We start from the raw sequence: 24,986 nt of genomic DNA, 5'->3' as shown, positions 1-24,986 counted from the left end.
TGCTCTGTATCAAAACCAGACAAAGACATTACAAGAAAAGAAAATTTCAGACCAATATCCCTCTTGAACACAGATGCAAAAATTCTTAACATTTTAGCAAATCTAATACAAGAATATATAAAAAGGATAATACATCATGACCAAGTGGGTTTTATCCAAGAGGTGCAAGGTTGGTTTAACATTTGAAAATTAGCCAATGTAATTCATCATATTAACTAACTAAAAAAGAACCACATGATCATCACAATAGATGGAGAATTCGACAAAACTGAATATACATTCATGATAAAAACTCTCAGCAAACTTAGAAGGTAATTTCTTCAATCTGATAAAGGGTATCTACTAAAACCCCACAGCTGGTATCAGTGGAATAGTACTTAGCAGTAAGGAGCAACGAACTATTGATACATGTGAAAAAAATGGATGAATCTCAAAATAATTATGCTGAATGAAAGAAAACAGAGAAAATGGACATATTGTATGATTTCATTAACATCCAGTTCTAGAAAATGCAAACTTACGTATGGTGACAGAAAGCAGAATCTGTTCTTTGGGGTAGTCATGGGGAGCCAAGTACTATAAAAAGGCATGAGGAAACTTTTGGGGGGGGGGTAAAGGAAATGACTGCTATCTTTCTTAACAGTGAGGATGACTGCAGCAGTATACAGTATGTTCGGTCATCTAAGTATGTACTTTTAATACCTGCAGCTTATTGTATATTAATTATACTTCAATCAAGCTGTTAAAAATTAATGGAGATAATTTTCTACTGTTATGCAAGGTTTGCCACAAAGGGTAATATCTGCTTATAACTGGATAGATAAGCTATATTAGTTTTTCCCCCTTAATGTCGTGAAAAACGCTGCAACACAAGAGAGAGATCTGACGCTAGGCTGGACTGAGAAATGCTTGTAAAGCTACGAATTTGAAAACCACATTTTCATTAACCAAAGTCATTTTCTCCTTTCCACCTGTAAAAAAGAATGCCGGGATTCTTCTAACTTGGCTGCTTTAAAATTTTAATCACCGTGTACAAATTAGGAAAGGCCACAAAATCCAAGCCACTACCTTATGTCATTATTTGAAGCCTTGTTAAAGAAGCAGCCATTAGCCCGCAGGTGCTGGGAATACCGGCCCATAAATCTTGCCAGCGCAGTCTCCGTGCGCGGCCCTCTGGGTGCCTGGCCTCAGCCAGCACGCCCCGCCCTAGGCCCCCAGGCTTTGGTGGTCACGTGAGCGCGGCACCGGCTCGCGCCAAGCCAGTATGAAGGCGCAGCGACGATTGCGCAAGCGCAGTGTGGGGCCAGAGTGGCCGGGGCACGCGAGGTAAGCGTCTGCACATGCGCCACTGCCGGCTGACGGCGGGCTGACGGCAAGCCGCGGCCTTGGGATAGAGGGCTGAGGGCCAGGCATGTGGGGCCGGGGGCACTTTTCTAGAACTTCTCTGGTGAGCAGTGCGAGGTCAGTAGGAGTCTTTTTGGTAGGTTCGATGGTGGCTGCTTCAGGGACCGTATTTTCACCCCTGGTGGTCTTTTAGGGCTGACCAGTATGGGCGCGGCCCGTTTCCTGGCCTTCTGGGTCTCCGAGCCGCCGGCCCACTTCTGAGGGTGACAGGCGCCCCAGTTGCTGAGTGTGGTGCCGGGAGGCGAAGCCGGCCTGCAAATAACTGAGACCTGCGTGTTCTGGGTGAAGACAGGGACCTGCAGGCCTCTTGTCGGGTGGAATTTTCTCTTCCCGCAAACTACGTGCCGTTTAAACTTCGAAATCCCTCCTAAAATAGGTGTTAAGGAGCGACCTGGACTTACTTACTCCAAACTCTCGATGTGAATTGGAAGTGCCGTTTGGTAATCCAGGTTTGCAGAAAGTGGGTGCAGCATCACTTCCTTCATAACCATGTGAAAAAGTCTTTTTTGACCCCTTTAAAAGTAAGATTTAAACATTATTCTAGCAGTGGCTTTTTAGATCGTGTGGTGCGATTTCCAAAGTAAACATTTTCATTTTTACTAAGTTTAAGCCAGTGCCTTCCAGTGAAATATAGTCTCCCTGAACAGATTTCAACTTGATTTTACAACTTTTTGCTAAATTTAAAAATTACTTTTGGCCAATATTTGAGGAAGAATCTTTCTTTTAAAGATGTGTTGATCCTAGTTAGTGTATGCGAAAATTTTTTTTTAAAGTTGTAACAAAAATAAGAATAAAGTTTAAAAAATAATTTTTATGACCTTCCCCCCTCCCCCCCCACATAGGGTTAACTTTTTTCCCCATAGTTGGGAGAGTATTTGGAGCTTTGGTGTAGTGATGTTTAGTTAACTCTTAAATTTCTTTAAAAAAATTTATTGTTTTCCATTTCCTTCAAAAAACTAACATTTATGCATGTAAAGTGCAATCTTCTGGTGTTTTAAGGATAAAATTATAAACTAGTAGACATTTATCTTGAAATATTTTGCAGTTGGGAAAGCAAATTATTTAATGAAAATTATGTTTGAAGGTATTGTAAAGTTTGATTCATTTTGCAGTTTTTAAATGCAGGGTATCTTCAAAAGCAGAAACAACTATGCCTTTTAAATAAAATGGTATGTTTATTTAAAAATTAAATACCAGTCGGAAGCATTTGTTTTACATATGTTTGTAGTGTTTCTTTTTGTTTAGATTATGGAAGTCCTACTCATGTTTGGGAAGGGCATCAATTATTTTAAAAGAGTATGCACATTGTTCTGAAGTATTTATGTAACTGATCAAAGTGTGCATGAATTATACCCTTCAACGTAAATTTGTAAAGGTTTGGCTAAGGAGATAATTTCAAAGATAGAAATTGCGTACGATAAAATTGCAAAATACAATATACTCAAAACAATTATTGAAGAAAATATCTTTGGGGTTGTTTTTAATATAGAATTTAAATTTTGATAACTTAGGACAAAACGTACTTGGAGGAACTTGGACATTATATGGTTTAGTCTTTATTCAGTGTTAATGGACAGATTAATAGAACCTAATTCAAAGTATTAAATTCTTTTAGTTTTTCAGGAATTGTCCAAATGGATGAAGAAGTACATTACAGTAAAGGTACTGACACTAAAAATTATTTTTGATTGTAAGAGCTAGATGATCTTGATTAATTTCTAATTTTCTTTGCATTGTGATTTGGTTTTAGTTGAAGATGTGGTTGGAAGTCATGTAGAAGATGCAGTAACGTTTTGGGCCCAGGTAAATAGTAGCCTGGTTGATTTCCTCTCCCACCCTTTCCTCCACTAATCCAGGACCTCCCCAACAAAAACAAAAATAAAAACCCTGTAATGTATATATATCATTGTTATTCTCAATGCTTAATTTTTATTGAACATTATTTAACACAAGGCATTATTAGAAGACAAATGGTTACAGCTGGAACTTAATACCAGAATTATGAGTAGTAGGCTCATAATACACTGAGTTAAAAAAGAAAACAGCAAAATTGTAGTTGTGGTTTTAGAATTACATTCAATTTAACACATCTAGGCTGCATCAATTACTGAAGATGCTGAAAAACTGTTGTATTTCTGAAGTTACAGCCCCATCTAGAGGTCTCTGATAAGATTGTTTCTTAAGTGATACTAAGTTTTAAAATTTCAGTCATTTTTTTCTATTGGCTTAATTTTGAATTTGAGGTACAATGTTTTTCTCATCATATAATTGGAAGTACTAATGGAACATTTATAATTTTACGTTGTCATGCTTCAAGACAGATAAGTTTACTCAGTTTTAAATACAAAGCAAAGCATCAAAGTGCTTATGTTCCAGAATTTAAAAGGTGAATCCCTCAGAGGTACACAATTACTCACTAATTTTTAATTTTGTGAACTACATGATATGGGAGGGAAGGGAATAACATTTCTCTGTACTTCTACGGCCTGAGAACTCCTTTTTGTACGGGTAGAGTGAATTGGCAATGTGGGAAATAGGATTTATGAGAAGAAAGGTTATAGAAGACATACGATTAACTCAGTGTTCTTAAATCTATATAGAAAACATTTTAGAAGGCTGATAGTCATAGAAAAATTTTGGCAAATTTGTATCTCTGCTTATGAACATATTTTCTAAAGGTTGCCCACAATGTTCTGGTTCAATGCCCATTGTCTCTGCATTAATAGCACCTGTGTTCCTCTCAGCAGTGTCCCAGGTTGGATGATAAATGATATTTTTAAGCTCATTATATAGGAAAAACATTTATTATCTTAAATAAGATTTTCAGACCAGCACTGTCTGGTAGAAATATAATGTGAGCCATATAAGTAATTTAAAATTTAGCAGACACATAAAAAAGTAAAAAGAAACGGGCAAAATTGATTTTAATAAATATGTTTTATGTAACTCAGCATATCCAAAATATCATTTCAAAATATAATCAATATAAATGTTACCAAGATAGTTTATTTTCCTTTTTTTCATATCCAGTGTATATTTTAGATTTACAGCACAACTTAAATCAGACTAGCCATATTTCAAGTAAGAATTGGCTATTGTCTTGGTCATTGCAGCTCTAGACTTTGATTTTTATTGACCTTTATGTGAAGCTGTTGCTTGAATTTGGAACTGATTTAAACCAGGAGTCAGCAAACTTTTTCTGTGAAATATTAGATAGTAAATATTTTAAGGTTTGTGGGTCTCTTTTGCAACTGTTCAGCTCTACAAAAGCTGCCATTGTAGTGCAAAGGCAGCCATAGACAATACATAAATAAATACGTATAGCTGTGATCTATTAAAATTTTATTTACCAAAACAGGTAGGAGAGCCCATAATTTACCAACCTCTGATTTCAACCGTGAAGTTGAGGCCCCTGTAGAAATTTAAACATATTTGAAAAAGTGAGGAAAAATGTCTTAATTGGATGAAAAGATGAAGTGAAAACTGCTAAGGCGTCCATATGAATCGAATGATTTTTTTCGAGAAGCAAATTGTGCACACGTGTGAATCCATACCGGAGACACGCCCTGTATGTGCCCCTTCGATGGTTGTAATAAGTTTGCTCAGTCGACTAACCTGAAATCTCACATCTTAACACATGCTAAGGCCAAAAACAACATGTTATTGGTATATTTTTGAGAAAAAGAAGACCCTTCTCAACCTTGAGAATCTTCTTTCAGGAGTGTGATTGGGAGTGAATATGCTTCTCCTTTGTATATTGTTTCTAGGCAAGAATTTTAAAAATGAATCCTACATATCTAAGGGACATCTTTTGATGTTTGATAAAATTTTGATATATTTTGATAAAGTAGTAAAAATCAAAGAAAAATACTTTAGTAAGATGCCATTGCTAAGATGCTCTATCTTGCTCTGTAATCTCGTTTCAAAAATGTGGTATTTTTGTAAAGTGTGGTCCCAACAGGAGGACAATTCATGAATTTCACATCAAAAGACAGTTCTTTATACAACAGTGCTAAAACTGGGAGGACTTCTTTTCACATTCTGATAAATATGCAGCTCACCTGTTGCTTACAGTTTTAATTTTGTATTTTTCAAGTGTGCATTTTGTACACTTTATGGGGATAGGCTTAGTGTGTGTGATTTTTCTGGAGGCTGATAATTTTGCTTTAAGTAGGTTTTCTTTAAAAGAATGGGCAGTTACATGCAGGTTTCAAGAGTATTTTCTGTTAAAAAAAAGTTATATAGGCTTTGTTTGCTATCTTAATTTTGGTTGTATTCTTTGATGTTAACACATTTTATGTAATTGTATGGCTGTATTGAATCATATAATATCAAATATTAGAAGTGATTTAATAGTGTTAATCAATTTAAACCCACTTTAGACACTTTTTTTTTTCTGAAAAATACTGCCAGATGCTGATGTTCAGTATAATTTCTTTGCCTGTTCAGTTACAGAAAGTGGTGCTCAGCTGTAGAATGTATTGTACTTTTTAACACCAGTTGTGTACATCCTGTGTAACAGGAAGGGCAACAATAAAATAGTAATCCTACAGAAAGAATATGGCAGGAAAAAAAAGATGCAAATTTTAACATTTGATTAGGTTGGGATAGGGTGTAGATGAAGAGTAAATAGAGATTTAGAAACACGTGGAGGCAGGTCAAGATGAAGGTTTGCTCACACATAGTCTCTGTGTTTCTACCACTATGGATTTCTGCCATTTAAGCCATTTACATGAAACACTTCAGAATTTTTGGTAGGCCTAGTTTGATGAGTGGCAGTTGAAGGAATCTTAAGTATTTGACCTTTGAGAAAAAGAGCTTCTGTTTATGCTAGTCCGTATACCTACAAAATCTAATTATGTAAAATACTTCGGTGTATTTTGAACTTTAGAGAGCTCATTCCAGGAGTTTATTTACAAAGGCTGCTTCAAGTGTGTCTTGGGGTCAGTTTAAATTCACTTCCCATTTTTGCTGTTTATCAGTACTTATATTCATCATGATGTCGTTTGAACTGCTCTTTCAGAGTTTATTTCCAGTTACAGAGATAATCATGTTCTTTCTAGCCTTATTGAATATGGTATTGATATAGATTTTTTTATTTTGTTTCTGTGTTTTTGAATTTTATTTATTTTTTTAATACAGTAGGTTCTTATTAGTTATCTATTTTATACATATTAGTGTATACATGTCAATCCCAATCTACCAGTTCATCCCCCCCTCCCACCCTCCCTCCGCCCCCCGCTTTCCCCCCTTCATGTCCATACGTTTGTTCTCTACATCTACATCTGTGTCTTTATTTCTGCCTTGCAAACTGGTTCATCTGTACCATTTTTCTAGATTCCACATATATGCGTTAATATACAATATTTGTTTTTCTCTTTCTGACTTCATGTTATTGGTATATTTTTAAAGAACATATATATATATATATTTAACAGTTTACTTTGAAATAACTTTAGACTTACAGGAAAGTTATAAAATTAATTTCTTTATACCCTTCACCTAGCTTTCCTTGTTGCTAACATTTTACATAACCAAAGTACAATGGTCAAAGTCAGGAAATTAACATTAGTACAATGCTGTTAAATCTTAACTACAGCTCTTATTCAAATTCCACCAGTTCCCCGCCCCCCCCCCCCGCCTTTTTTTTTGTTTCTATTACAGGATCTAATTCAGGATCCCACATTATATTTAGTTGTCATGTATCCTTAGTCTCTTCCAACTTTTGATAGTTCCTTTATTTATACATATTTTTCATGATTTTGACGTTTTTAATGAATTCTGGTCAGTTTGTATTTGTTTATGATTTCTCATAAATAGATTGGCAGTAGTACTACAGAAGTGATGTGTACTGAAAGTACATCATATTGGGGATTTATGATGTTGTTATATTTCACTGTTGATGATGTTAACCTTGATCCACTTGGTTAAGGTGGTAACTGCTGGGTTTCTCAGTTGTAAAGTTACTGTTTTTCCTTTTGTAAGTAATAAGTGTTTTAGAGTGAGATGCATTGAGACTATCTAATCTTGTTTCTCTTAAACTTTTTACCCACGAATTTTTTATTTATTGCTATGGCCTTTGCCTAATGATGGTTTTCTATTTTCCTCATTCCTTCTACATTTATTAATTGGAATTCCTCTTTAAGGAAGAGCTGTTTCCTCTCCAGCATTTATGTATTTATTTATTCAATTATTTATATTAATATAAATCCATGGGTATTTATTCCATGGATTATAATCCCATACTATCATTTATTTTGTTGTTTAAATTGTTCCAGCTTTGACCAATAGGAGATTGTTCACATTGGCTACTGTATCCTTTAAAATGCACCCATTCTTTTTTTGAATATTTCTTGACTTTCTGGCATCACCAGATGTTCCAGGATCATCTTTTATTTCCCTGTCCTAGCCCTGGATTCAACCACTCTCCAAAGAACTCTTGTTCCTTTTATTGGAGAATGGTGTTTAAAAATCAAGATCTGGGCACTAGGTGTGCTTATTGCTACTTGAGTGTCATTGCTTCTAGGCTCTCTCAGCGGACAGAGATAGGAACTATATATATATTTATAAATATACTATATAAATACAAATATATATATAACTAACACATATACACATCTGTATCTCTGTGTCTCTTTCATATATGCATATATTAACACACAAACATATGTATACACACACATGCACACACATATATGTGTGTTTGTGTATATGTATGTGTGTATGTGTGTGTGTATACACACACACACACACAAGTTCATACTGATACTTCCCAATTGTAATCTAACACTGCAGGTTCATTCTAGCCTTCCTTATTTGTAATTTCTCTCTCCCTGCTTTCATTATCTAGAACATATTTACTTAACTTGTTCAGTCCTAGTATATACCTAAAGTAGTTTCAAAATTGTTAACCCATGCCCTTGTGAGAAATAAATTTACTAACTAGATTACAGTATTTATATACAGAGAACCTGTACATTTTGAAATTGTTTTTACATGTTTCCTTTACACAACAACAAATATGTGAGAAGACCCATGTCATTTGACCAAAATATGGTATCTATTTTGAGCTAAAGTAAATTAGAGCTAAAGTAAATTAGAGCTAAAGTAAAACCCAGAGACAATTGTTTAAAGTTACCTCTTAATATGATATTAATAATATTTGGTATCTTAGTTTGAATTCCAAGTAATTTGAACTCATCGGGAAGTAAAAATTTTCTATAGCCTAGTTCCATTTCTTACAAAGAACTTGTTTGAATTATGAAAAAATAATGACATAAGAACTGATTTAATTTCTAATACTCCAAAACCTTTTAAGTATTATGCATAGTAGAACCCTCATTTGCATAACACTGTCAAATAATATTTTACTGAATCTTATACTATATCTATTCTTCTAGAGTATCAGTAGAAATAACGATATTATGAAGATTGGTTGTTCACTGTCTGAAGTCTGTCCCCATGCCAGTTCAGTTTTTGGGAATCTTGATCCAAAGAAGGTGAGCCATATTCTTGGGTATAATTATTCTGTCTTTCTTATTAGCTTTCCTGTGTCTCAGATTTTATAGTTTTTGGAATTTTTAATATATTTGAAAGGAAGAGGCAAGTTTTTAGAATTTGTATAAACTACAGTCGTAATAAGTTTACTTTTTCAGAAATACTTATGAACTATCTGCTAGGTACTGGGCACTGTGTTAAGCATTGAGTATACAGTGGTGAACAAAATAGAATCCTTGCCCTTGACACTGATTCATAAAAATTTGTAAGAGACATACTTATGGAGAACAGCTGGACAATATATATATGTACATATATTTTTTAATTGACATATAACTTACAGTGAAGTGTGTATCTCTTAATCTCTTGATGAATTTTTCATATCTATGCATCTGTGTGATCATCACCCAGATCAAGATACAATTCTATCACCCTAGAAAATTCCCTCAGGCCCCTTCTCAGTCAATTCTTGGTCAGTAGTCTCTTAACAGATTATCATTATTCTGACTTCTATCACCGTAGGTTCATTTGCCTGTTCGTAAATTATACAATATGTACTCTTTTGTATATGTCTGGCTTCTTTTGTTCAACGTAATTTCTGAGATTTATCCATATTATTGTGTGCATCTATATTATTGTGTGTTTGTGCTTTTTCAAGCTATGCAGTATTTCACTGTATAAGTATACCAAAATTTATCTGTTCTCCTTTGATGGGCGTTTGGAGTGTTTGTAGTTTTTGGCCACTGTGAATGAAACTGCTATGAAATCCTTATACAAGCCTTCTAATGGATATTTTAACTTATTTCTTTTTTGTATATACCTAGGAGTAAACTTGCCAAGTCATAGGGTAGGCATGTTTCACTATAGTAGGTACTGGCCAATCAGTTTGGAAAAGTATTGAACCAGTTTGCATCCTTACCAGCAAACTATGAGAGTTCCAGTTCCTCTGTGTCCTCACCAACACTTCTCATTGTCAGTCTTTCTAATTTTAGCCATTTTGGTGGGTGTGTATTGTTATTTTGTGATTTTAATTTCATTTTCCTGATGAGTACTAAGCTTAAGCATGCTTTTCAGGTTTTATTAGCCATTTGGATATCCTGTTTTGTGAAGTACCTATTTAGATCTTTTCCCAGTTTTCAAGGTTGTTTGTCTAGATTGATTTGTAGGAAGTTCTATACAGTTGGCCCTCCATATCCATGGGTTCCTCATCCATGGATTCATCCAATTGTGGATCAAACACATTCCAAAAAATTTTCAGGAAGTTCCAAAAAGCAAAATTTGAATTTGCTATGTACTGACAACTATTTACATGGCATTTACATTGTATTTACAATTATTTATGTAGCAATTACGTTGTATTCAGTATTACAAGTAATGTAGAGATGATTTAAATTTTATGGGAGGATGTGTATAAGTTATATGCAAATACTGTTCCATTTTTTATAAGGGACTTTAGCGTCTGAGGGGGGTCCTGGGACCAATCCCCTGTGGATACCAAGGGACAACTGCACATGTTCTTTATATATTCTGGATATGAGTCCATTGTCTTATATGTGTGTTGCCACTGTCTTCTCCTAGTGTATGGCTTCCCTATTCACATTCTTGATAACATTTGAAATCTGTTAATTTTTTTTTTTTTGGTTTGTGCTTTCTGTTTCCTATATAAGATCTCTTCACTTACCCCAAGGTCATGACTATATTCTCCAATTTTGTTTTTTCCCTAGAAGTTTTTGCCTCTTGCATTTAGGGCTGTGGTTTACCTCCAATAAATTTTTGGTTATGATGTGAAGTAGAGGTTACATTAATTTTCTTCCATATCGATATCCAGTTATATCAGCACCATTTATTGAAATAACAATCCTTTCTTTGTTGATTTGTCTTGGAATCTTTGCTTTAAATCAGATGACTATATGTGCGTGTTAACCATCTTTTTCAAAATAGTAAATGCCTGTAGTCTTGGCTGCATCAGTTTCTCTGCCAAGAATTTACCCTTTGGACATTTAAGTACAGAAAGTACTCAGAGATGTTTGTACAGATATATTCAATGTAGCATTATTTGTAATAGGCAAAAGTGGAGATTAAGTATCCTTTAATATATCAATATTACAGTAGTAGTAGTAGTGATAATAATGATAGCTAGCATTTGAATCTTACCCTTTGTGAGACAGAGACAGTGTTCTAAATACTTGGCTACTAACTCATTTAATCCTCACTCATTTGTACTAACTCATTTAATCCTCACAGCAACCCTGTGAGGCAGATGTTATTATTTTATACTTTATTTTTTTGGAAATTGAGACACAGCTAGGATAACTTTATGAAAATCACCGGCTAGTTAAAGGTGGATCAAATATTTAAACTCACAGAGCCCACCTTCTTAACTGTTACCCTGTATTGGAATAATTAATGAACTGTGGTAGATCCTTATTTTGGAATACTAAGTAATCATTTTGGGGGCTGATAGCTAGGGTAAGGTAAGCACTGAATTTAAGGAGGCACTTTTGCAAGTTCAGGGTTGATACCTCAGAGTGAATTCCCCTTTAAAAATTTTGTGCCCTGGGTGCCTTGCTTGCCTCACCCAGCCCCAAGCCCTGGTTATTTAAATGAGGGAGATAGAGTTCTGTATTTTGATATGGAATTAGGTGAAAAATAGTATATTTAAAATGAACTCATTTATGTAAATAAAAAAGCATAAACATATAGTGTACATGTGAAATTAGTGTAAATATAAAATTATTTTCAGGAGGTGCATGTGGAAGAGTATTGGGAAGGAAGTCTTACTCTTTACCTCTTTGGGTATACTTTGATTTTCTTTTAATAATGTGCCTTTATTTAGTTTTATTTAAAAATAATTTAAAACCCCAATGACATATATAGAAAAGTATAAAAAGAAGAAATTTAGAAGGAAGAAAGGATTGTAGCTTGGAGCTGAGCATCAGAATGGATAAGATAATGCAATTTGTAAAGATTTTAGGTTTTTTTTAAACATCCTTGTAGTCTGTGACTGTGTTTAATAGTATTATGAGTTAAGACATACCCGTTTTTCCTCTGTTGAATGCAGAATAAATTACTTGCCTCACAAAAAATTCAACCTATTTTCAGTAATAGACCTCTCATTATAAATGATTACTTAGCCACCTCTGATTATCTGTGAATGGATTATACTGTGTAAATTTTCTTTAGTGATTGAGTAGTCCTCTTCCTCTTACCATGTAGTCAGGACATGGGGTGTGAATTGTGGAGTCGTGAGAGAAGATGGGGACTAGGCACAATGGGAATGACTATATAGTTCTGACTGTGCTCTCAAGACAAACCTATTTGGGATAGATTTGTATTTATGATGGTGGTTGTGATTATTCACACTAACAGAGTCAAGAACTTTAGATTGCTCAGTTTGGTTGGGTTCGAGCTCTATTTCTAGAGGTATCCCCACCCCTACCTAGACTGGGTTACAATGATACACCATTTCTGTCACTTGCCTTGTATTGAATTGTTAATTATATTGGTATATATTACAAAATCGTAACGGTAATGTGTCTTTTGCAAGGTTTGAAATTGGATAGGACGGTTGATCAGGTATTTCTGCTACTAAACCTGTTTGCTTGCTGAAAAATGAAGTAAGATGGCTGGGAGAGGGTACCATGCCATTTGTGCTCTCACTTGCCCTTCAGTTGGTGAGTGTTAGCTGAGGGAACCAGAGTTAAGTGCTAATTGAACACACCTGTCCTTTGTAGCATTTGCTTTCTTAGCTATCCATTTGTGTGTCTAAGTTGATTTGTACTTTGTTGCTTTGGGGAGTTGAGGATTTTTACATTTCACCCTCTGTATTCCTTTTGCTTTAAAATCTGTGAATTTGTCCTAGTTCAGAGTGATATACTTAAAATTAATTTTATACTCCATCACCTAAAGCCATGCTCCTCAACCTTTTTTTCATTATGCCCTTCTAAGGCATTTTTTTCCCTAATGGGTCTCCTCTCTGCAAGACATTTTAACACCACAGATACACTGGATATCTATTTATGTTGTCAGGTAGGGTTGAACTTTGGAGGACTACAAACCACTGTAATATCTAAGATTCTCCTCCATGCTCCAAGAACCAGTTTTTACTCCCATGGGGATAATATTTCTCCCATTGAGAATGTATGATTTAAAGTGGTCATCAACCTGGGGTTACTTTGTATCTTCCACTCCCACCCCCAGGAGACATTTGGCAATGCGTGGAGACATTTTTGGTTGTCACAACTGGAGGGAGTGCTATTGGCATCTTGTAGGTAGAGGCCAGGGGGGGAAGCTGCTAAACATCCTACAACGCATATGACAGAAGACAGCCTCCATCCCCCCACCAAGGAATTATCCTGTCTCTAATGTCAGTAGTGCTGAGGTTGAGACACTGACTTGAAGTATGTAAATGTTTCTCTTTGTTCTCTATTAAACATAATTAAATTAAAATATAAATTTAAAATATATGAAGGTTCAGTATTAAGGATATTATCTAATGTAATTTATTTGCATATGTTTACAATAACACTGAAGTCTTTCTGTATAAAGTAAAAAGTGTAAGAATCTTTCTTGTCTGATTGGACATAGGGATCCTACCATGGTTGAGAATTAGACTTAAGTGGCATGTACTTGGCATGTTTGTGTTTTAAGAACAATTAATTGTACCAATTATGTCTTCAGACATCAAAACAGCATGACTTTAAGTCTTTGATGCTTCGGCCTTTTTTTGAGTTTTCTGTTTTTATGTCTTTCATCTTCTCTCTCCTTTTTTTTGGAGAGGCAGAAAAACATAATGGACTCTGAAGTCAGTTGCCTGAATTTGAATCCTGGTTCTGCTGCTAACTAGTTTATGACTTCGGGCATATAATGGTGAAAACAAAGTACCTGCCTCAGAGGGTTGTTATGAGAATAAAATAAGTTATTATGCTTATTTATGTATAGTAAGTCCTTAATTCTGCTAATTATTATTCTGATCTACTTAGCATTAAATTCATTAAAATGCCAAATAATTTTACTTTCTTTTTCTCTTTGTAGATTTATGGAGGATTATTTTCTGAAGATAAATGTTGGTACAGATGCAAAGTACTGAAAATCATCAGTGATGAAAAGGCAGGAACAAGTGTTTAATTTTTTTGCTCTGAGGAATATTTATTTTGGTTCCAAAATTTGATGCTTATTTAGTCCTTCATTGCTTATTCATAGTAGTAATAAAATATGGTTGAATGAACTTATAAACTGATTAAAATATAAATTTTTTCCCCTTAGAGAATACAAAAGAAATCAATTGCTTAAAAAAATACAAGTCAGATTGAGGAATATTCTTCTGATTTTAAGTTGTTGTATAATCACCCCAGATTATCCAAGAATAGATTACATAATTTGTGATTATTTTTGGTGACCAATTGGTTCTTTGTACCTCAGTTCTTAATAATTATGTTTGATTCTTGCTGAGTAACTTAAAATTTCATTCTATTAAGATTGAGTAGGAAAAGAACATTTGATTGATCCTGAAGTTATGGTTATCTTTTACTTAGTTGATGTGCATATTGTTAATAATGAAGATTGGCTTGCTACTTTCTCACGCCTTGGTTAAATGTGATGAATTTTCTTTGCATTTAGCTATTTTGTTTTTTACGTTGTGAAATTGTGGGAGATTTTTAAGGGAGTTTGTGGAGATAGGATTCTGAATAGCTGTTTGGTGGCAATTGCACATTGCAGGCTCTGTAAAAGCATCTCTGTAGGGTTTCTTTTACTGTTTTTTTCTGTCTACTTTTCTGGACTTAAAATATTTTATAATATATATGTTTTGTAAATATTGTTCTTGGTGTAATGAGAAGGTAAGGCGAAACACCTTGAGTAATGTTCCAAATATCTTTAAAAAAAATCTCGTGATTTATTACTGTCATGGGTAGTGGTTTATCTTAGTGAAATAGACCTTTTCTCTGCAGTTTGACAACTGGAGATGATATTTTGTGTTTGCTTTTGGTTTAGCTTTAACTTTTTTAAATTAAAGGGCAAGATAGCTTTTGACCTTGTAATAAACTATTTTTCTTTTTTACCTTTTATACAGATATAGAGCTGGAGGTAAGGGTGAATTTGATTCATTTCCAAGATCTAACAGTTGGAGTAGGCTTAAGTTTATCAAAGAAAGTTTCATAACTTTGCCTTTATTTTCAGATTTTATTGTTTCCAACTTGAATTTAAGAAGGTTGATTGATTTTAACATTTGAGATAGGAGAGAGTCATAAGTTTCATAGATTTATGTTTATTTAAATACCGTTGTTTAAAAAAAATCAAAATGAGAAATGGTACTGTTGGAAATAGTACCAAATATAGAAATCCTCGGGATCTCATGGACTATAGATTTTCTGTATTTTGAGGATATTGCTGGAGCTCTCATTTCTGAATGCATTTTGTCAGTTTCAGGTAAAATGCTATCATGATTTACAGGTAGTTAACAGAAAGCAGCAAATGGGTAGTTTCTTTGGAGATATTTAATCTAAGTTCTGTATTAGCATTTCTGTCATTTTTTTTCCAGTGTCTGGTGAGATATATTGACTATGGAAATACTGAAGTTCTAAGTCGATCTGATATAGCTGAGATTCCTTTGGATCTGCAATTTTCTAGTGTTGCCAAAAAGTATAGACTTTGGGGACTACAGATTCCTTCTGGCCAAGAAGTTACCCAGTTTGATCAGGCAAGTCAAAGATTGTGAATATTTTTGCTAATAGAAGTAAAACTATGTGCTGGAAACGCAATATAAGTGTGCTAAAAATCCATTAATTTTCTTTGATGTAAAAGCTTGTATAAATTAATGGAAAATATGAAATTATAGAATAATTCACAGACAATTGTATAATAATATATTTGTGCTCGTCTTTGCTGGGTAAACATTCTTGATCAGATAAGACTGATATGATATATATGTGTGTGTGTGTGTATATGCGCACACATATAATAAATGTAAATAGTTTCTTCTGATGTGAAAGCTTCAAAGAATAGTCTCTTTTATGATGGAGAGAATGATGAATCTAATTATTCTGTTTTTTGCTTTTGTGAAAGTATTTATTAAATAAAAGTGCTCTTTAATCTAGCCCTGGCGATAAATACCACAAATTTGAAATTAGTGGAGTTGTAAATTAATCAGATTGTATCATTTTGGCAGAGGCTCATACTGTTCGATATAGTAATTGGCAGTGATGTTCTGCTAATCTAGACTACTGTTTGTATTCATTTCCATTAAATTTTGGGTTAGCAACCTAATTCTGGAAGACCTCTAATAATTTCAGGGGTAGTCTTAACAAGAATCCTACCTCCTTTTAAATCTGTGCAATAGTGATGTTCTTTTGATAGCTGATACTGCCATTGAGGGAATATCACATTGCAGAGTAATCAGATTTGTATTGTATATTTAGCAGCTCAAATGACTTATTTGAAAATAATTTAATCAGTACTAGAAGGAACAGTAAAATTTGAAAACCTTCTCTTTGCCTCTTTTTGTTGTTTTTAGAATCTTTTAGGTCATTGGGTGTAGTTTTGTCTGCACTATAGTTACTTACAAGAAATGTTTCTGTACTTAAAACTTAGACTCTCATAAATAGAGTAAAGCATAGATATTATTGTAAAATTACACCCTAAATTTTTGGTTTAAAATCTAAAATTTATTACTTTTTTTTTTAATATAAATGTTTTGACCAAGGTAGAGGCTTGTTTTGAATTTCTTGCATGCCTAGAGCCTTGGAATCTTAAATTTACAGACCTTAGAATTCATCTGCTCTCGGGCTTCCCTGGTGGCGCAGTGGTTGAGAATCTGCCTGCCAGTGCAGGGGACACGGGTTCGAGCCCTGGTCTGGGAGGATCCCACATGCCGCGGAGCAACTGGGCCCGTGAGCCACAATTGCTGAGCCTGCGCGTCTGGAGCCTGTGCTCCGCAACGAGAGGCCGCGATAGTGAGAGGCCCGCGCACCGCGATGAAGAGTGGCCCCCGCTTGCCGCAACTAGAGAAAGCCCTCGCACAGAAACGAAGACCCAACACAGCCATAAATAAATAAATAAATAAATAAATAAACCCAAAGTTTAGAATTCATCTGCTCTCATCTTATTGTTTTGCAAATAAAGAAATTGGGTCTACAACAATTAAATGACTTATTTAAACTCATAAAGCTAATTAGGGCTGAGCTAGGGCTAGAACTCAAGTCCATTGCTATTCTCGTAGTAAGATGATATAAAATTTATGTAGATTGAAACAAACATGAATCAAAGAAAGTGTCATTTTCAAAATTTATTTTTGGAACTGAGGAAATAAACTTCAGTATTGAGAATGTTTTATACGCTTCGTAGATTCTTAATAGATGGTATTATTTGTATTTGCATGCTTACAGTCAATAAAAAGACTATTCATTGGAGTTGAACTAATTAGCAAACAATGTTTTCTGGAAAGAAATGGTTATTCTTGAGTGCCTCTGCTTAGAAAGTCCATGTTTAGCCATTAATTCTCAGCTGAAGGTTCAAATGTAATTTCTTATAAGAAGTCTTTGCTGATACCCACCATTCATTCTCCTGCAGCTGTTTTAGTTCAATGTATAGGCATGTAGAGGTGTAATTTTTTTCCTCCCCCCACAAGATGGTGAGCTTGGTAGAGACAAGACTGTCTTGGTAGAGACAAGTATTTTATTCATTTTTTATGCCTAATCTCTCTGCTTCTGCCTGTTAGGTGTTAGATGAGCATCCAGTTTATCTAGCATTTGAATGGATGAATGGATAAGTAGGGATTCAGTTAAAAAAAAAAAAAAGAGGGTGTCCTGGGCACTGAAATACTTTCAACACATTTTAAACCAACACTTTCACACCTATGCTGAAGCACAGTTGAAACTGAAACTCAAAATGGTGGTAAAAATTGCTGAAGATCAAAGAAGATCAAATTATGTCCTAAATGCCTTTCTTACTTTGAGAATTTTCATGTAGAATCAGGGAATGAGAGGTAGAGATTGGAATATGGGTTTAACAGTTTAAAGGTCTTTTAACCTGTTTTCTAATATATCCAGACAAGGTTGGGTAGACTAAGAAAGCAAGTGATGCTTTCCTATTTCTGAATAAAGTGTTTTGTTAGAATTTAGGAGAACTCAGATTTTATTCCAAATTCAGGGTTCTGCCTGTAATTATATATGATTCAGGGAGAATCTGGTTGAACAGTTTTGTACTAATTGTGATTAATGACCATAACTAAAAAGAATTTGACTTCAGAGAAAAGTCTAAAAATCAGCTTTCTGTGTAAAAATTTCTAAATAGTATACCTTTAGAACATTCAGCTTTAGGTAATTGGAACTTTTGTAAAAAGTAGATTTATTTCCACTTAAATTCATATGTTGCCCAAGGACAGAGTTTCTTGAAGTGTTAAGTATTAAGAATTTCACATATTGCAGCAATAATTTTCAGGCACTGTCACTTCCATTAAGATTGGTTAGGGGTGGAAGTTATACTTGAATTTTAGATAGACTTTCAACATTAAGTGTTGAAGTTAAGGGTTTTTTTTATGAAAGAGGTTAACTAAAAACTATAGTCTGATTGATCGAAATCTTAGATATATTTCAGTGAATTATATTTTGAGTTTGTTAGCTTTGCCTGCTTGATCTCATTTTTTGGTGATGCATTCTGGACCATCTTTGCTTTCTATATTGGTGTTCTTGGTGAATTCAAGTATCTCAATATGTGTGTATTTAAGATTTATATGATTTGAAAAATTTATTACACCTGTGCTTTTGGTAACTTAAAATACTTTGTCATTTTGGTTTGCGGATTAAAAAAATTCTTTTTTCTTTTTTCTTTTTGGTAGTGATGGTTGGCGATCCTTGAGCCTATGTAGTTTGAATCTCCTGTACCCTTTCAGATGCATCCTTTTAGGCTCAGGAGTTCTTAACCTGGGCTTAAAATATATCATGGTGAAATAATTTTCTTTGTAGTTCTCCTTATGTTTATGTTATACATTTAAAAACATTTTCCAAGAAGGATTCCAAAGGGTTCACCAGATCGATAAAGGAGCCCATGGCATGGAAAAAGTTAAGAACTCCTACATAGATCTCCCTTCTGCCCTCTATAGTACCATATAGTTAAAAAGGAAATAGTTACTCCCTATCAGTATTATTTAGTTTCTTGTACCTTGAAAAATTTTTTTCTTTCTTTCTTTTTTTTTTTTTTTAAATGTGACTAGCTTGTATTTTCTGGTTTTTAATTTGTTCTTTATGCTCGTGTTGCCTGGATTATTATTGGTATGATTACCTATTAGGTTTTATTTGCATCAGCTTTATTGTTTGTCATATTTACCTAGTGGGAATATAGCTAAAAATAAAGCTTCTCCCTAAGAGGATTATGGCCCGTAAGATTAATTACATCAGGGATTCCAAGGAAGATTTGAAACAAGATATTTTTGTCTCAAATTTATACTTTATATATTCTGAGAAATGATTCATTTCCTCTATAGGATGAAAGTTAGGTAAGGAATTTAGAGAAATTTGGGAAGAGAGGAATAATTATCAAATTGGACCATATCAAAGTAATTTTAGGAGTTCAGATTTCTGGAGATGTAAGCAAGTTCTTATTAAAATTAAATCTCAAGATATCTTCAATTCTAAATATGTTTTAGGTATGTCTTTGCTCAGTGCTGTGGATCAATAATCTATAATTAAATGTTATCAAGTACCTAATTACTCACATGTCTTCTCATATGCCAGTTATACAGGTATTGCTCCCTCAGACAAAATTCTATTTAAGAGAGTTTTAATTTAGGAATTTCTAACATCTCATAGTCCATAATTGCAGTTTGTTGATTTTTTAAAAAAATTGTTGATGTTTTATGCTTTGAGTTTCTGTTTTCTGCTTCTGCTCTTGTCTTACTTTGAAATGAGAGTACCTGATTAGGCCTTTAAAATGATTTTTAAAGTTTTGTTGAATTTGAGCACTTTTTCTAGATACCAAAATTCATTTTTATGTGGTGTAGCTCCTCAGGGCACCATTATATGTAGTTAGGGCCAAAATGTCAACAGAATCTGCTTGGTTGAAAAAAATTATTCTAGGGTATTTAATTGGTACACATTTAAAAATGTATAAATATGGCTGCCTATACTGGTCTCAGCTCTGCTTCTGGAAAGGATTTTAGCAAGTGTGTAATTGGAATATAGTCATACACATGCCGAAGTATATTTGCACTTAGCCAACAACAAGGTAAGACCACTTTTATAGAGATTTCAGAGTGAGGAAATACGATCGTTGGAAAAACTAGGTAGAAACAAAATAAGTGGAGAAAAACATGTTGGTGTAGCTGGTTTATGTCTTCTTTTTTTTATCTTTCTTAGGGCAGAATCTTTTTGGGGAGCTTGATTTTTGAAAAGCAAATAAAAATGAGAATTAAAGCAGCCTATCAAGATGGAACAGTTATTGCTCAGGCTGCGTATGGCAGTGTGGATATAGGGGAAGAGGTGGCTAAGAAAGGATTTGCAGAAAAATGCAAACTTACTTCCAGCACTGACATCTGTGAGGAAAAAAAATCGGATCCTGGTCAGCTTGTCCTCAGGAACCTCAAAAGCCCCATTCCTTTGTGGGGGCATAGATCAAACCAGTCACCCTTCATCAGGCCAAAGAACCGCTTAAGTGGGAGGCCGTCTGTTGACTTGAAGAGTGAAAATGATGCAGGAAATCATGTGGCACTTCCAAAGTAAGACTACGTTGGGATTTTTAGTCTTAACTAATTTCTGATTTATGGTGTAAGCCCTTGTCATAGTAGAAGTCAAGGCTTACGTTTTTGGAGTCCTCAACTATGTCAGTGATTCTGAGGGATGATACTGATTATTTCTGTTTTTTCTCAAGCAGGTATTCCTCTCCTCTTTAGCAAGACTATTTTAATTAAAAGCCATTTTGAAAGAAAAATCATTCCTGAATTGTTTGAAGTTCACATACCAACTCTTCATTCCAACTCTTTCTAATACATTTATTAAAAATAAAAATCTACCCCTAAATCTAAATGATTCAGCCAAGAGCCAGAATTTCAGATAAACTTGAAGTTTTTCCTTTGGCTTTAAGAGTATTTTAATGAGTTTTAGGGAATTGCCTTCCCTTTTTAACAAAAGAGAGGCTCTTTGTTCTTCCTGTGAAAATTTACTGTGATAGAATTTGATTATTACAAAAGGTGTTCACTTTTTAGATAATTTTGAATTATAAACTTGAAGCAAAAAGTCAGGTTTGATGTTTACCAAACCATTCTTATACTTCTGTATCATGATCTAGGCTATGATGCCATGTCTTGGGTAATATAGCTGTTTTTTGGGACCTTATCAGTGCTCTAGGAACTAAACTGTCAGATGGAGTTGGGGTGATGGGGAGGAGGGATTGGAAGAAACTGATACAGAAATGCTTTTTACTGTATTTCCTGGAGTTGATATTGCTATGAAGAAGTTGGAATATGTATTCTTTGAGATTTGGAGGCATTGTTTTTGAAGTGTTTCTTCAGTTATAAAATCTAGTTTGCATTAAAAATATTTTTTAATGTTGAACTAGGTAAAGGTTTTAGATTAGTTTCCAAAATTAACTTTAAGATATATCATGCTAAAAAAAACCCAAGAGAATTTTAGGGTTTGATCTCTGTAACGCTTACACAATTTGTTTTTTACAATGAGTGAATTTGTTTTTAATAGGGAAAATTTGGCTGTTGGTGACTTTAATTTAAGGTCGAATGTCAGCCTGGCAAAAATTAAGCAGGACCAGAAACTGATTGAAGAAAATGAAAAGCTTAAAACAGAGAAGGAGGTTCTTCTTGAAAGGTATAAGGCATTAGAATTGAAAGTAGAACAGACTGTCCAGGAGCTGCAGGTATGGTATGTTCAGTGGTGTAAGGTAAAGCATGACGAACTGGGAAATCCTTATATTCATTTGCTCTTATTTGTTTGTTTAATTTTCTGTCTCCTTTCCTTCCCTTCATCTCCCCACTCTTTATTCTCTCCTTTCTTTATATTTGTTTATAGATTTTTTTCTTATGCTACAAACTAATCATCTTTGGATTTCATTGGATGTTTGAGAGATTAATAATTTCTCAGTTACATTTCCTCTTATGTTCTTTAAAATTTTTAACTATGGAAATTTTCGAACATTTTATTTATTTATTTAATCTATTATTTATTTTTGGCTGCATTGGGTCTTTGTTGCTGTGTGCGGGCTTTCCCTAGTTGCGATGAGTGGGGGCTACTCTTCATTGTGGTGTGCAGGCTTCTCATTGAGGTGGCTTCGCTTGTTGAGGAGCACAGGCTCTAGGCACGCAGGCTTCAGTAGTTGTGGCTCGCGGGCTCTAGAGCGCAGGCTGAGTAGTTGTGGTGCACGGGCTTAGTTGCTCTGTGGCATGTGGGATCTTCCCGGACCAGGGATCGAACCCGTGTCCCCTGCATTGGCAGGCAGATTCTCAACCACTGTGCCACCAGGGAAGCCCCCTCAAACATTTCAAAAAGAGAGAATTGAATAATTAATACTTATGTATCCATCACCCAGTTTTTACAATTATTAAATACACAGCAGTCTTTTCAAAAATCTATACCTCCTGAGTAATTTTAAAACAAATCCCATTCATAATATTTTAATGTATGTGCGTTTGTATGTATCTCTAATAGAAAAGAACTTCAAAAAAGACATAACCATAATACTATTATACTTAAAAATTAACAATAATTCCTTAATATCATTTAATATCCAGTCAGTGTTCAGGTTTCCCATATTGTTCCATGAATGTCCTTTTACGGTTGGTTTCTTCTAATCAGAATTCCTGTTAGGCCCATACATTGCATTTTGGTTGATAGATCTCTTAAATTGCTTAATCTGCATCCTTGTGTTGCTTAACAGGCTCCTGTATCTCCATGTGTTTCCTTTTACGGTAGTTAGGTCTCAAGGTTTGCTCAGATTCGGGGCAGTTTTTTTCCCCCCAAGAATACTGTGTGGTTTTCAAATGTGTAGCTTTTTCTGATACTAAATATGTTATCCCAATACTATTTTCCAATTCTCTAACACCAGCTGGATGTCCTACAATGCATTTTTGATACTAAATACCAGGAGTTATCTCAGACTCCACAAGGTAAGGACTCAGTCCCTCAAGATTTAGCCCAGTTCAGGTACCAGCCACAAATCACATCCCAGGCTACCCACACTTCTGTCTGGCTGAGTATAAATTTGAGGGTTCCTATGACCCCACCCCCACCCCCTGCCCTCAATTCAGTAATTCTCTAAAACAACTCACAGGACTCAGGGAAATGCTATGCTTATGGTTACAGTTTTATTATAAAGGATAAAACTCAGGAACAGCCAAGTAGAAGGAAGAGATGCATAGGGGAAGTAATGAAGGGGGTGGAGATGGGGTAAGGGGTGGTGGGGGGGTCTCTGGGCCTGCCACTCTCCCAGCACATGGATTTGTTCACCAGTCTGGAAGCTCCCCCAAAGCTCATCATTCTGAATTTTTAAATTTTTTTCTGAGTTTTTTTTTAAATCAAGGTTTTATCACATAGGCCTGGTTAAGTCATTGACCATTGGTGATTGAACTCAATCTCCAGCCCCTAGATTCATATGTGACATTCTTCAGGGAACTCTGACTCATAAATCCATAAATCGTGGGTTTTATCCATTATAACTATCCTTTAGCCAGGAACATCTTGCTAAGTGCATTTCAGAGATAAGGTCTCTTCCTCTTAGAAAACAGTCTGTTTTCTTTTTAGAGGTTTAGTTGACAAGGAGATCAGACTAGTCACCTGCCTTTTATTTTCTCTATGGGTGTCCTGGTTCCCTTCCATGAAGAGAGTAAATGGATTATAGGCCAACTGCTTTACCTGTTGGAGATATAAAGCCTTTCTTTCAACCCTGGAAAGTTCCTTGGTATCTCTTTCTGGCCTATCCTCTCTTCCTCCCACTCAGGGCAACCATTCTTCTGATTTATATATAACCACAGTTTCATTTTCCTGGTCCCGTACTTCATATAAGTGTAATAATCCTCTGATAAGTATTCTATTATGTTTGGCTTCATTCACTTAAAGAATAATGTCTGTGAGATTTATTGAGGTTGTGTTTATCAGTAGTTTGTTCATTTTTATTGCAAAGTAGTGTTCCATTCTATCAATATACCGCAGTTTATTTACTCATTTTCCTATTCATGGGCATTTAGGTTGCTTTCAGTTTTTGGCCATTATAAATAAAGCCACTGTGAATATTCTTCTACAGGTCTTTTTGTGGGTATATGGATTCACGTATTTTGGATTATATTCTTTCCTCAGCCATGTCTAGTCTACTGATAAGCCCATCAAAAGCATTTTTCATTTCTGTCTACAGTGTTTTTGATTTCTGGCATTTTTTGTTTGTTTCTTTCTTAGAATTTCCATCTCTCTGCTTACATTGCCTGTATGTTCTTGCATGCTGTCTACTTTATCTGTTAGAGCCCTTAGCATATTTATCGTACCATGTTTGAAATTTCTGGTATGATAATCCCAGTATTCCTGCCAGATCTGAATTTGATGCTGATGTTTGCTTTGTCTCTTCCAACTGTGTTTTTGTCTTTTAACATGTCTTACAAATTTTTTTTTTTTTGATAGCCAGGCATGATGTATTTGGTGAAAGGAACTGCTATAAATAGGAATTTAGTAAATGTGATGATTAGGTGTGGGGGAAGGAGAAGCGTTTTATAGTCTAAAAAGACTAAGAAGGTCTTTTAGTGAGCCTGTGCCTCCGGACTGTGAATTTCACACTTGCATCTAGATTTCTCCCCCACTCTCTTTAGAAAGGACAGGATGGCTAGAGTGGGCTGGATTTGGGTATTTCCCTTCCCCCAGGTTAATTAGGCTTGGATAAAATCCTAGCAGGTAGGCTCTGTTTAAATGGTTTCCCCTAAGGGCAGATCTTGTTAAGTACAGAATGTTCTAACATATTTCAAAATGGTTCCTTTTCCCCTCCTGCTGGAAGCTTGAGGGGATTTACTGTGAGAACCTGCTGGAGATCCAGGAGGTAAAACTCACAAAAATGTGGGGGCATCCTGATGATGGGGTCCCCCTGGTGTTTTTAACTTTCAGTTGTTC

General features: G+C 34.8%; 1 protein-coding gene across 2 annotated transcripts in view; it reads left to right on the top strand.

Annotated features, from left to right (window-relative positions):
* Positions 1-3,023: 3,023 nt before the first annotated feature.
* Positions 3,024-24,986, top strand: part of STK31 (serine/threonine kinase 31) — an 87,402-nt gene continuing 65,439 nt past the window's right edge. Inside the window, exons 1-7 of one of the 2 annotated variants that reach the window (XM_028163817.1) lie at positions 3,024-3,066; positions 3,155-3,207; positions 8,805-8,903; positions 13,936-14,010; positions 15,440-15,598; positions 20,250-20,608; positions 21,585-21,759. In XM_028163817.1, the coding sequence (XP_028019618.1) occupies positions 3,039-3,066; positions 3,155-3,207; positions 8,805-8,903; positions 13,936-14,010; positions 15,440-15,598; positions 20,250-20,608; positions 21,585-21,759 (948 nt within the window). In that variant the 5' untranslated portion in view covers positions 3,024-3,038. The remainder of the gene's footprint in view (positions 3,067-3,154; positions 3,208-8,804; positions 8,904-13,935; positions 14,011-15,439; positions 15,599-20,249; positions 20,609-21,584; positions 21,760-24,986) is intronic. The other variant, XM_028163818.1, reaches the window with a different exon arrangement.

Source organism: Balaenoptera acutorostrata, chromosome 7 (assembly GCF_949987535.1).
Source record: "Balaenoptera acutorostrata chromosome 7, mBalAcu1.1, whole genome shotgun sequence".
NCBI classification, from domain to species: domain Eukaryota; kingdom Metazoa; phylum Chordata; class Mammalia; order Artiodactyla; family Balaenopteridae; genus Balaenoptera; species Balaenoptera acutorostrata.
The sequence above is the reverse complement of the archived record's forward strand: the minus strand, read 5'-3'. Positions and strand labels throughout refer to the sequence as shown.